This window comes from Chaetura pelagica, unplaced genomic scaffold (assembly GCF_000747805.2).
Source record: "Chaetura pelagica isolate M959 unplaced genomic scaffold, ChaPel_1.0 scaffold116, whole genome shotgun sequence".
In the NCBI taxonomy this organism is placed as follows: Eukaryota; Metazoa; Chordata; class Aves; order Apodiformes; family Apodidae; genus Chaetura; species Chaetura pelagica.
In genome coordinates, this window is record NW_009953655.1 from 624,462 (window position 1) to 637,429 (window position 12,968).

The window sequence follows — 12,968 nt, forward strand, 5'->3', positions numbered from 1 at the left end:
GTCCATGTTTTGAAGCCGAGAAGGACCCATTAGCTCATCTAATCTGATCTCCTCATGTCACATACCAAAGCATTTGGCCCAGTTACCCCTCTGCTGACCCCTCCTTTACTTGGCTAATGCATACCTTTTGGAAATGCAAACTGTTTTGTTAGAAAATATGAAAAGATGTTGGATTCACCAGTCCTTTGAACTGCTTATTCCAATAGCTAATGGTATACATTGTATACATTCATCCTTTTATCTCTCTCAGAAAGCATTTTTATCAGTTCTGCTCTCCACATAATGGCTTCCCACTGTGCAAAGAGCCAAGAGTTCATCTCTTTGAGGAACACCTACTCACATTAATTGAAACTCTTGCCATCATTGCTTTGTACACCCTTCCCTGTGGGAATTGTTCTTTGGTAGGTGTTTGTCCAGCCCCCACTGTAGCAAGGTCTCTATCCATTGATCCATCATTACAGCTTCACTGCCAACACAAATAGTGGTGATAATGATGTGCAGAGAGTGTAAGCCTGTAATCCTTGTGTTAGTCTTGCAGAGAAGGTTAAGCTATTATAGTAGGGGTTAAACTCCTACTGTAGGCAGGAGTTGTCCATCCCAGCTTTCTGGCAAAGGATATCCCAAGTTAACCAGGTCTAGAAGCAAGTTTTAAACACGGCTTTTAGATGGTCCTTTCCAGCCATCCATGTTCATTCTGAAGCATGGGAGACGTGAAAGGAATCAACTTTGGTGTGAACCATCCTTGTACTAAGGAGTTTGAAGTATCAGGTTTTACAGTGATGAGCATGGTGAAGACAAATGTTGCCTCAAGTGTTGGTGTAAGAGTTTGTGTTCACATGGAATGAGTGATTTGGTTAGCAGCCATTGTCCAACTGCTTCATCTGTCTGTCAGAATGAAAAATTTCAGTGCTTGGCTGTATTGTCCTTGTAGGATGCACCTTGTCTATGGTGCCATAGTCGCTGATGTTCATTCTTTGCATGTGTTGATGGGTTGTTTGGGTGCTTCATGGTAAATGACTTTGTTAATTTGCTAACACAGCAAGTAAAAAGAAATCTTATCTTCATGGAAAGTGAATGTGTTTGGTATTAAATACTAAAATATACCTAACCCATGGGGCTCTTAAAACTTATTTAACTTCTTTATAAACTTTACAATACAGTATGTGGATATAATAAATTACTTTCCATTCCAAGAAACTGTCCAGGCTGGTTGACCTTCCTTGGAATTTCCTCTTTGTAATTATGTTTAATGTGTTAATAAAGTTCACTTTGAACTGTATCATGGCAAGTGGTCTCATAGGACATGGGTCAGTGCTGGTGTGTTCACCATATGTGAAGCTTGACATTAGTGTGCAGCTTAGTTGAAGGTATAACAAAGCTAAGTCCAAACAATTGTAGAAGTAGTATCTCCTCCCCAGGTTAGCAGTAAAAGGGGTTCATGGAAAGTTAGGAATGTGGAGTGGGAAATCATTTAGCTTTCACTGCTAGGTGTTACTAAATTATAGCGCTAGGTTCGAGTCACTAGCAAAACACCATATATCTGGAGAGTTTTCACACAGAGCTATAAATCATGTTTACTGCATGTATGAGTTGAACGAGTGCATGAACTTTCCAAAGCAGCTCAGGAAAATATAATTACATGTGTGTGTGTATTTGACTGTGAGAAATATGGACAGGAAGCTCTAGGCTATTCCACTGTTGTGTCTTAAATACACTTATAGAAATTGTTTTTTACTGCTTCCCGGAAATAGCTGTTTTGTAAAGCAAAGAGTCCTTCTTGGGTTTTACATAACCCCCCTTTGCCAAGAAGTGGCAACCACCATCCTGTCCAAGGCACTGGGGGGGAGAACAGGAATGCTTGTAAAGCAGTGTCAGCAGCAGCACAGCAAGTGGGGCTTTTCTGTGGTATAGGATAGTGGAGAGCAGTATTGAAGGATATAAATTGAAAATTGCCCAGCTGTTCAGTTAGACAGGTGTGGGATCTGTCTTTTATAAAACGGAACAGAATGGAGATTCCAGTTGCTTGTATTCGTAAATGAGGCAAATAAATCTGCACACTTGTCTGCATGTATATGAGCAGAAATATTTAAAACAAATGAGGTGATCATGGCATTTCCTTGTTTATGTTTGACTGGGCTCCTATGATCTTGAACAGAAAACTTGGCATCTGGCTGGAATTGTTAGTTTCTTTCTGGGTGCACTTATATGTATTTGCTGATGGGGAAACTATAAGTAAGAAAATAACTTGGTGGAAAATGTAGGGTCTGGTTTGTTTAGATTATATTTTGAGCCTGATTGCACTCTGGCCCTTGGAACTCCAGGCATGATCCCTTCTAGTAACTAAAATGATTTGAATGTTATGGGGCAAAGTTATATTTAGTTTGTATTGGGAGAAAGAATAACAACCAGGCACGGGGGAGGCAGCTGCATTCTCGTCACTTCTTCCCAAGTCACATCCCTGGATGTCAAACTCCACCCTCCCCCTTCAGCTGAAATATTAAGAAATTATTCTCTCAGACTCTTGGGTTGAGGACAAGTGGAGCTGAAGAAAACCTGCCCCCACTTGGTTTGTGCCAAGGTAGGGCTTTATTTATTGTAGTAGCTCCTCCTGTTCACACAGGCTGTGAAGTCAGCTGTGTCCTGACCAGCGTGGTGTGGCTTAAAGGGCTGTTTCTCCGCAGAGCCCTGTGGCCATAGAGCTGCCTTTGTGTAAGGGAAGATTGCAAGAGTGGAAGCAAGAAATGGTGATTGTTTTCTTTCCCCACCATTCACTCTTCCTGACTATAAAAATGTGTTAAAATGTCACTCATTTTGTTGGAGTATCCACCTCGGACCTTGGATTTGGTCCCTCTCCCATATCTCAAGGCAAAATGCTGCAGGAAGTTATCTCTGCTTCTAGGAGCATCAGAGGTTGCAGATTTTCAGCACTTACAATGGCTGATTTTTTTCCAAGATGGCTTAGCCTAATGGCTAAGAATCAAGGAGAGTAGCCCCAGGTTTACACCCAGGTCCAGAGAGCTCTGCTTTCTCCTCCCCAGTCTTGAAAGGATCCAGTCTGGAGCACTGGCACATGAGTGCAGGCACGTGGCATTTCATGGGATCCCCCCATAACCAGAAAGATTGTATATATTAGAAGGACATTACAAAAAGAAAAGTGTTGGTAGTTATATGAATTCACAATTTTAACAAGCTGGTTTAACAAAATGATTTCAGGTTTCAAAACAACCCCTTACAGTGTTGCTATATCCAGCCCTTGTGGTGTTACCCTAAGGCACAACCCACAAGTGAGGCAAAGAGCACTGCAGCAAGCAGCTACAGGCTGTTGCTCTCAAAATACATTAGATCATTTCTGCTCACATGCAACACAAAGCTGGAGCCTAGGATGGCTGACACTGGCTGCCTGGGGAGTACTTGCATCTGCTTTTTAATGCTGCTTTGGAGGACAGGACAGGCAGCAGCAGCAGCAATGGGTGGGAAGTTGGCAGCAGCCAGGGTTCGGCCTGTTTTTACCTTGTTGGCAGCTGTAGATGAAGCAGCAGGTGCTTTCCTGGGATTTTGCCTCTCTGAGGAGCTGTAGCAATGTCTCCAGGTTTCTGGGCCGGGCGCTGTGCCCTGGGCTCTGCTCCTGCATCGCCGCAATCAGCTGTGAGGGCACACGTTCCCCAGCCCTGCAGGGGGCATCCAATAAAGGGACCACCCCTAAATCACTGCCTTGGGAGACCTGGCAGATATTGGGCACTGTGCTCTCCTGGCTACCCCACTGGCATATTATGGGCCAGTTCTGCAAGGTGGGGAGCTCCCCTTCAGTACTGGTGGTGCAGATGAGAAATTGGAGTGCTCAGCATCTTTTTCTACAACTTTTTTGCTCTGTGCAGAACATGGATCTGCTATAGAGAAGCCCTAGAAATTAAACTCCAGGGGAACTTGAGTGCTTCTGGACAGCTTAATTTATGGATTCAGAGGGCAATACTTTTTTTGTCTGGATAGTGTGGGATTTCTGTGGTACGTCATGTGAGGCAGCTCCTTGTCTGCAGCACCCACTGCCCAGGGGATGCTGCAGAAGAGACCTTTTGCAAAACACACTTCCCTCTTTCTGCCACCTCCCCTTCAAATACTGACAGCTCAAAGTGGCTAGATGTGACAGAGTATATCCTGGCTTGAGAAGCCATTCATCCATCACTGTTGCAGTCCCAAGGCAGGGCTGTACAGAGAGTGAAATGAGACCCAGTAGATGCCTTTACGTTAGAGAGAGCGACAAAGATCAGTGATGATACCAACATTTTACTCTTGCTGTAGCCATCCACGGGAGGTCCAGCTATCAATGGCTTGCCAGGGCCTCCAAAGCCTCTGGCATATGTGAAGGCACTGATTCCAGAGAGAGGGAGACCTGCTTGTGCAGAAAGTGATTATTGCAAAAATGTTAGATAATAAAATGGGAATATTTACAGCACCAAATGCACAGAAGAAAGTTTTTAACATCTCCATCCTGAGGCTGTACCTCACTAAGAAGTGCATGCAGCTGTTTCCCGCCAAATTCAGAGCAGGAAAAAGAGGGGGGGGAAATTTTTATTCCTCATCCCAAGAAAGTCACTGGAGGGGTTAATGAAGGGCTGCAGAAGACTGCACTGGTGTTTTTTCTTTTCAAGCAGAAAGGCTCTAAGAAACACACCCTTTTCTAAATGTCATAAAGGTCTGCTAATAGATCCTGTGACCGAGAGCGATCCAACAATTCCTCAGAATGAAAGGTCAATCAAAGGAAAATGGCATTTAGGAGGACCAAGCTTACCACTAACCCAAACATGTGACAGATCCAGAGGCAACTCTGGTGCCATCAGAAGAGCCGCTTGTGCAGCCTCCCCAGCAAGGCACATGACGTGACTGGGAAGCTATCTGATTCCTCCAGGTCTCAAAATTCATCAGGAGTCAACCTGAGTGTTGGAAGGAAAGGGATTTTGAAGAAGCTACAACAGGTTTCCCAGCTGGGAGGAGGGCACTCTGTCCCCACTGTCCCTGCTTGCCCTGCACCAACCATTTTTTTCCCAGCACTAATGATACATATATTTTTTCCATTTGAGTATGCATGGAGTAGTATCCTGGCTCACAAGTAGACTGCAATGGTGCTACTCTGAAAATTTGACTTGGTTTGGTAGGGCTCTACGTTAGAAGAGTCTCTCCAAAGGCCAACAAAGAATTCAACACAGCTGTGGACTTGTCTGGACATTTCTGCTCCTTTACACTGAGTAAGATGCTGCACTATATGGGAAAATGTAGCAGAGGTTGGGGCTGGATCCTCACCCAGTGTTGATGAATTCTGCTTTATCAAAGCAAACACACACAACCCCCCTTGATGGGTGGATTAGCTCTTTAAAAGATCCAGCAATGTGGCTTGAGTCAGATCAGCATTCAAGCAATCTGGGGATTGTCCAATCCACAGAGCTGGTTGGAGATCTCCTAAGGTGAAGAACATTAACAGTGTGGGTTGCAGAGCTTAGATAGACTTGGACAGGCAGGATTTCTCATGGTGTTTTGTAAGATTCCCTTGACGTATGGGAGAGCACCATCAACTCTGAACTGCTGTCCCACAGGGGTCTGCAGAAGGTGTGCAGAGATGGGTGTTACCTTTGCCAGAGTCTGACCTTTTCAGATTAAGTCCTCTCAAGATCCCCACTTCAGGTTTTGAGCTGTTAATCCAAATCTGATTGTGTCTTAGACCTATTGGTTTAACCAGGCTCTTAGTTAAACTAATTAATGAGTTTCAAGCTAGTTAATGGCTGTTTTCTCAGCTTGAGCAGCACTTCCGTTCACCAGCAAAGCTGCGTAATTGATGGGTGCGATTCAACATGAGTAACTGCAACAGCATCTCTGTAGTCATTCATGAGCTGGACTGTATGTACTGCCTTAGTCATACTGGGGAGAATTCAAGCAGACAATGGAATAGTAGGGATTAGTCATGAGGAAGTGCAAGTAAGAGCTCTGGAGATTGTCCCCTGTGGGTCCAGTCCTGCAAAACACTAGGAACAGGAATAAAATATGAGGGAACAATTCCGAATCCCACAAACATCTTGTGGGTTTTGGGTGCAACTCAGCATCAGCAATCCTTAGCAAAACATTCTGTCCTTATGCAAGAGCAGGGTGCTTATTATCACACCCATTAATAGACTATTCTGGGAAGAGCATTGGTATTGCAGCCTGTGTGGGGAGCTTGTGCAATTAATGAAATGGCAGATGCAGGAGAAAGATTTTCTACTTCAACTTTTCAGAGCCTTGGGCAGAAATACCCATTTGAATTCAGCTATGGGGCCATTCCCACTGCTGGATTCTTTACCTCTCCTTTTTTTGTGAGTGCTGACCTGTCCAAATGCATCCTGTTATCATGTGACAAACAGCATGTTCTCTCTGTGGCATTCCAGGGACACTCTGTTTTGCCTGAAATTATCACCTTTTGCAAAGAATTTGTCAGTTGGGTCAAACCAGCAGGGTTGCCAAGGCAATTGATAAAAATAACCTCTTTTGGACTATAAACAACATTAACATGTCAGGCCATGCTGGATCTTCTAGTGAAGAGCTGCCCAGTGAACGTTTTGTGTCTGACAGCTGCAGGCTTGTGCATCTCAGATAAAGCCTATCTGGTGTCTATTGAAGGGGATTACTGTACATACAACAGGAAGGAATTGCAATGTGTTTTTGTTGGGGAACTGTGTTTTGCTTTTAGAACCACTATTGTTAATAGTTTTGCCTTCAGGATAGGTGTTATGTTGAAAACAACTACAGTTGCTTTACCATATACTAACATACATAGACTGAACAGTTTGTCAGTTGGACTCCTCTTTCCTATAGAAAAATGGGGGTGTTTTGGAAAAGCAAGAGAGGCTCAGAAGGAGGCTTTCCTGGTGTGTTAGTGTGAGCTGTTGACAATGACAAGGCTACAGCTTCAGGTCTCACACAAACCAGTATCTCCGTTGATGTATCCCTCTGTAATTACCTGCATTTTTAGCCTTGGTTGCAAGTGATTTCGGGTAAATGCCTTTCACTATATCATAGAATTATAGAAAGGTTTGGGTTGGAAGGGACCTTAAAGGTCATCTAGTTCCAACTCCCTTACCATGGGCAAGGACATCTCCCACTAAGCCAGGTTGCTCAGAGCCCCATCTAACCTGGTCTTGAACACTTCCAGGCATGAGGCATTCTCAGCTGCTCTGGCCAACCTGTTCCAGTGTCTCACCACCCTCACAGGAAAGAATTTCCCACTAATGTCTAACCAAATCTATCCTCTTAAAGTTTGAAGTTGTTCCCCCTCATCCGATCACCTCATGCCCTTGCTGTATCTCGTTACAGCAGTCCATGAAGTGTGCTGGTTGATGGCTAGTCTTTATCACTGGCAAAAGCCATAACAGCTCTTCCTCTCTGTTCTTCCTCAGGTCCCCCAAGGATCGCTGATAAAGTGATTCACCGTCAGTCCGTGAGGCTAGGGAGGACCATCAAGCTCCTGTGCCCGGTGGAGGGTGACCCCCCACCTCTCACCATGTGGATGAAGGACGGACGCACTATCCACAGCGGCTGGACGAGGTTCCGGATCCTTCAGCAAGGGCTGAAAATCAAGGAGGTGGAAAGCGAAGACGCGGGAACCTACATTTGCAAAGCCACCAATGGCTTCGGCAGCACCAACGTGAACTACACCCTCATCGTGATTGGTGAGTGGAGCTGGAGAAGAGCCAGGCCCCACCTGCTCGGGGGGGGGCAGAGAGAGCTGATTTCTGTGTAGCTGTTGGTGATTGCGGGTTTGCTTTGCTAATCATTTACTGACCTCCATTCTTAGCTGGCCCCTTCCAGTGTTTGAGGATTGCCAGATCTGGCTGCGTTGCTGCACATCTTCTGCTGCAGCCGGCTGCGGGCAGATAAGATTACACAGAGCCAAAGGTTACAAATAAACAGAAATGATGCAATAGTCACTAGGGCCCAGATCACAATGAATTCCACGCAGGAAAGGCTGTGTGATAAAGAGAGGTCACGCTGATCTTTTTGTTTGCTGTTGGAACGGGATGGTTCTCAAAACAAATGTTAAGGCACCCACAGAAAGTGCACAGCTGGAAGATCCGGGTGCTGAGCTTTTGCAAAGCTTGGTGTCTTCACAAAGAAGTCTTGGGGATCATAGAATGGTTTGGGTTGGAAGGGACCTTAAAGATCATCTAGTTCCAACGCCCTGCATGGGCAGGAACACCTCCCACTAGACCAGGTTGCTATTTAGGTTGAAATAGAGCTTAGAGCTGGTTTATGACTCAGTTCTCAGTTCCTGAGAAATCCCCTTGATGGAGGCAGGACTAAAAAAGCTTCAGATGCTGTCTTGGTGACCATGGGTTCACTGGCTGTGCTTTTGACCAGTTTCAAAGGACTTGGCCTGGCATTAGAATTTTTGGGTTGCCTGCTGGGCTGAGCATTCCTGAAGGCCCAAAAAGACACTTCCTGGGGTAATTAGAGAATCTGCTGCTGTGGCTGCCACAGAAAGATGTACATTGGTCCTTGGCTGTGAGGAGGGAAAAGAGCTGGATGAAATTTGGCATGCTGGAGGATGCTGAGGGAACAAAGGGGAGGGTTTCATGCAGGGGGTGAGATCAGGTATCTTGCTCACCCTACTGCTTCATCAGCATCCCAAGCATCTGAGTAGCTGGTCTACAAAGTTCTGTTTCTCTCAGACAGTGGAAATGAGGACAGAGTTTACGGCAGTTTCCAGTTGCCTCCTGGTTGGCACTTGGCCTGTTTTTGTTCCATTTCTTCTTCTTCTGCTTCACAGCAGGAGGGCCTCTGTGGACTCCAAGCACGTAGCAAACACTTGGTGCTGCTTGATGGAGGATTATCACCCGATAACAGGGTGATTTTTGGAGAATGCACTTTGGTGCAGAGCCAGTAAAGGAGAGAGACCAGAATGTAAATGCCTTATTATCTTAAAGAGATGCTTGGGTGGGGAAAACCCTCTTGCTATGTGGGATATAGCATCAGTGGGATAAAGTCACAAAAGGCATCTGGTAGTTTACAGTTTGTGCTTTTGGTTTTCCTTTTTTACATCCTTCCTCTCCACGTTCATCCATCTTTCTTTCCTACACTGAACAAAAATGGTGAAGTGGAAATAGTCTATAAAGAGTCATGTCTATACAGACTTCTCTTGGATGTGCTTTCCAGACTGTTTCATGTGGAGAAAGGAATGCTATAGGAGCCTGTTTCAGTCCTCCTTGTGCTTTTGTAGTACATGGAGGTTGCCAAAGTCTTTGATCTTCTGTGTCATCCAATATCTTCTATAAAACTCAAGTCCCAAGCTAGCTCCCATTATTCCAAGGCAGAGAGGCATCCTGGAGTCCAAGAAAACTGACTATTCTTGGTAGCACAAGAGAAACAAATGTAGGGGTAAAGCCAGGAGGCACAGGGTAAAAGTTGGACTAGAATTCAGGAAAGATTGAGGCAGAAACTCCAATTCAGTTGCTCAAGGAAATTGGATTATCAAATTTAATTGTGTCAAGAACAATAGTGTTCATTATATTTGGCACTGAAAAGCCCTGAGCACAAACACTAGTTATTTGGAGCCTCATCAGGCAGGAATGGAAGGAAATGGCAAGCTCCTGCTGGCCTCTGTGGGTGGGAGATTGAGCTCTATGCAAACAAATATTGATCACAAAGCACCAAGAAAAGGGCAACTTTAAACTAAATCTGTGGCAGGCATAAGGGCTGAGTTACTCATCTGCACTCATTCTACTGCTGGCTAAACCCAGTGTTTCTTAGAATCTTTGCACCTTCCTTCCTTGTCTCACAGTGTACCCTTGTGCATTGTTGTTGCTCAGACCATTTTTGATGGATTACTTAAGTCCCTCGACTCCAGTGGTACAATGATGTTTCAAACCAAATGCTTTTCACTAAACAATTTCCCTTGAAAACAAATGTTCCCCTAGTGTTTTTCTTGCCAAGGTCTGCAAGTAAACACAAGGTATCTTTGACTTATTCTTTCAAAGGACCCAAACATCTAATGCATTGGACAGATGCTTGTGTTCATCTTGGTGAAAATACTTCTCGTTGAGAGCAAATCAATCCTTTGTTGATTTCTGAGAAGGAGGCAGTGTTTTAAAAGCAATTGCATGTCAGTTTTGAGGATGAAGGTCAAATTGATGGAGCTGTTTTGTTTGTGCTCCGGAAAACACAAACTTCATTAGTCAGAGTGGCCTTTTGAACCATATGGCCTCTCTGTTCTCCCACTCCTTCAAAGGAGAAAAAGCTCTCTCATTCCAGCTTTACTGCTGACACCAAACATGTAAAACCATGCAGGTGTCAGATGCAGGCAAGGTGGTTAAGATATTAAATCTAGAATAGCATCAAATGATTCATCAAGCAACAGGACATGAAAAAATAAAATCCATTTTGGCATAAAAACCTTGTGGGAATTCAAGAAGTAACATCTAGAATCAATACGGTAGCATATTGAAAGATTTTGGTTTTATGGTATGTGCTTTTAACTGAGCTCTATCATACTGCTGGAAAGTGAAGAACTGTCACCCCTGTGTTATATATGTGTACAGTGCAGCAGGATAAGGTAAAGGTTTACCCAAGGTCCAGCAGAGAGTTGAGACTAAAATTCAGCTGCACTGAACATTTCTGCATGCATTCTATGCTTTAAAACTCTCATTATTCTTAACTCTTAGTAGTCTTTATAAGCCATTAGAGTATAAAGAACCAATCAAAATCTGTGACATTGTACAAAGGAATAAAAAAAGACAGTGGATCCACCAGCATCAATAGGTGCTGGCAGACACAGCGGAGGTGACCTCCCTTGTCTGTGTTCCAGGTTCATCTCTGGAGGTGTAATAATTTTGACACAAGCCTGTTTGAATGTCACTTTGCAGCTTTCATGACACATCTTGCTTGCAATCAGCCTGCTAAGAGCACGAGCAGACCAAAATTGGGTCAGCCTCTACATGTCTGGTAGACATACTACATGTTGCCTGGCTGGAGAACCCTCAGTCTGCAAGTGTGGATGAGTCAAATTACTGTGATTTTGCAGATGGTAACTAAGGCAAAGAGAGACCTGGCGATTGGTCCAAGACCACATAAAATATGAGCTGTGGCTTCAATTTGGCTCTAAACCTCCTAAATCTCACCCTAAAACTCTTTCTAAAGTCTTCTTAACACTTGCTAACATCTTCTTTTCCTGACTTAGCATCTTCCTGCTGCTGTGTTGAAAGAGAGTGTTCACTCATTCTAGGTTTTTGATCTTCCTTCTCAGACAAAGGTTTTGCCAACCCAGATGGTAGCAATTGGTTTCTGCCCTGCCTATTTCCCCATCTTCTCCAAATGCAGGGACCAGGTCCCAAAGATCCAAGGAATCCTGCTCTAATACACCCCTGCATGAAATATAAGCCAGTAAAAGCAGGTAACCAATAGAAGTCAAAACTACAGTTTCCTTTCCTAGCCAGCCTTAATAGTTTTTGTGGCTTACCACAAGATTTGGGATGCCAATTATACTGCAGACAGCTATACAAATGCTGGAAGAAGAACTTCTCTTTAATCAGTCTTAAATCAGCATTGCAGTTATTAAGTACAGTGCTTCCTTATTGTGGAGAGTTTTCTGTAGCTCATCAGAACAAATGTGCTGTACCTTCCCAAAAAGTTATTTGTACATTGATGCCATGAAAATCTTGTCTTTAAGGTATTTTTACCAGCTGAATCAATTCAGATTTATAATTTCAGATTTATAACCTGTGGTTTCTTTACTGCAAAATAAAACTTTCTTGCCTGTGTGCTCCAAAAGAAAGCCTAAGGCCAAAGAGGAAGAAACAAAATGTAGAATAGCTGTTTGTTTTCTGGTAACTGTCTGCTTTGTGTGCTGAATAGAGGTATGTTCTGCAGAAAAAAACATAGCATGTGATGGTGTAACTGAAGCCTGTATCAAGTTGTGGCCGGCTTGGAGAAACTGTGAGGTTGCACATAGGGAGCCATCACATGCTTCAGCCATCAGGCCCTCCCTGAGAAATCTTTGCCCAAATGGATGAGATTTGTCTGACTTACAAATAACTGAAAACAAAGTCTTCTAGCAAGGAGGTGTTGGAGAACGTCTCTTTCTGCAATAGCAAACAGTAACACTTGTTCCAGAAGTCTGGTCCTTCTCTAAAGGGAAAATCTTTGGTGAACAGCTGTAGGAAGGACTATTAGTAAATATTTATGCTGTAGTGTAATGACCTCTGTCACTAGTTCTCAACACAGAGGACTTTTAACTTCCAGAAGGGTTATGGGCCAAATCCTGCAAGGTGTGTCAGCATTGCAACATGCAGGGCTATTGCTACAGGTAGTGCCAGTAAATAACTTCATCTTCCATCAGTTGCTCAACCAGGTGCTGAAAGATCAAACTGTCTCTATTTTTGCATCTGAATTCATGCCTCTTACTACCTGCTGTAGCAAAGGAAGAGGGAGCAGCAACAAGAGTAGGGTTTGAAATTGTCCCTGCACTGTAGCCTTCTTGCTTCACTTGATGTTTGTGAGCTGCCAAAGAAACCTTTCTTGGGTGAATCCCAGCATTAAAAAAATACAATAAATCAATGTTTAAGTGCAAGGAACAGCTGCTCCAGTGTTTCTCTTTCTTGCCCTGTATCTCTGAGTACTGTAATTGTTTTCTCTCTTCTTTGGATTTATTTGGAGAAATATTTTGTTGAAGAATCCATTATGTGTTCTGTTCTATCCCACTCTGGTTCCTGGCTCTCTGAGTGACCAAGTGACTTGGCTCCATTTGGGCTGTAGTAAAGTCTTGATGCAGAGAGCAGGAGGAATGGTGCAGCTTGTTGTCCTAAACCTCTGATGGTTCAGGAACTGAGATACATCTTGTTTTCAAGCAAATCACATTTACTCTTAAAGATCTGCTGTCTGTCTGCTGCAATTGATTGCTTTGTGAATCTTCCCTGACATCAGATGATTTATCTTTGAAGTAGTTTTTTCCTGCT

General features: G+C 43.8%; 1 protein-coding gene across 1 annotated transcript in view; it reads left to right on the plus strand.

The window, feature by feature from the left end:
* The first annotated feature begins 701 nt into the window (after positions 1 to 701).
* The window catches only part of FGFRL1 (fibroblast growth factor receptor-like 1), a 97,860-nt gene continuing 85,593 nt past the window's right edge, over positions 702 to 12,968 (plus strand). The window contains exons 1-2 of the mRNA XM_010000284.1: positions 702 to 818; positions 7,367 to 7,691. Of these exons, the coding sequence (XP_009998586.1) occupies positions 702 to 818; positions 7,367 to 7,691 (442 nt within the window). The remainder of the gene's footprint in view (positions 819 to 7,366; positions 7,692 to 12,968) is intronic.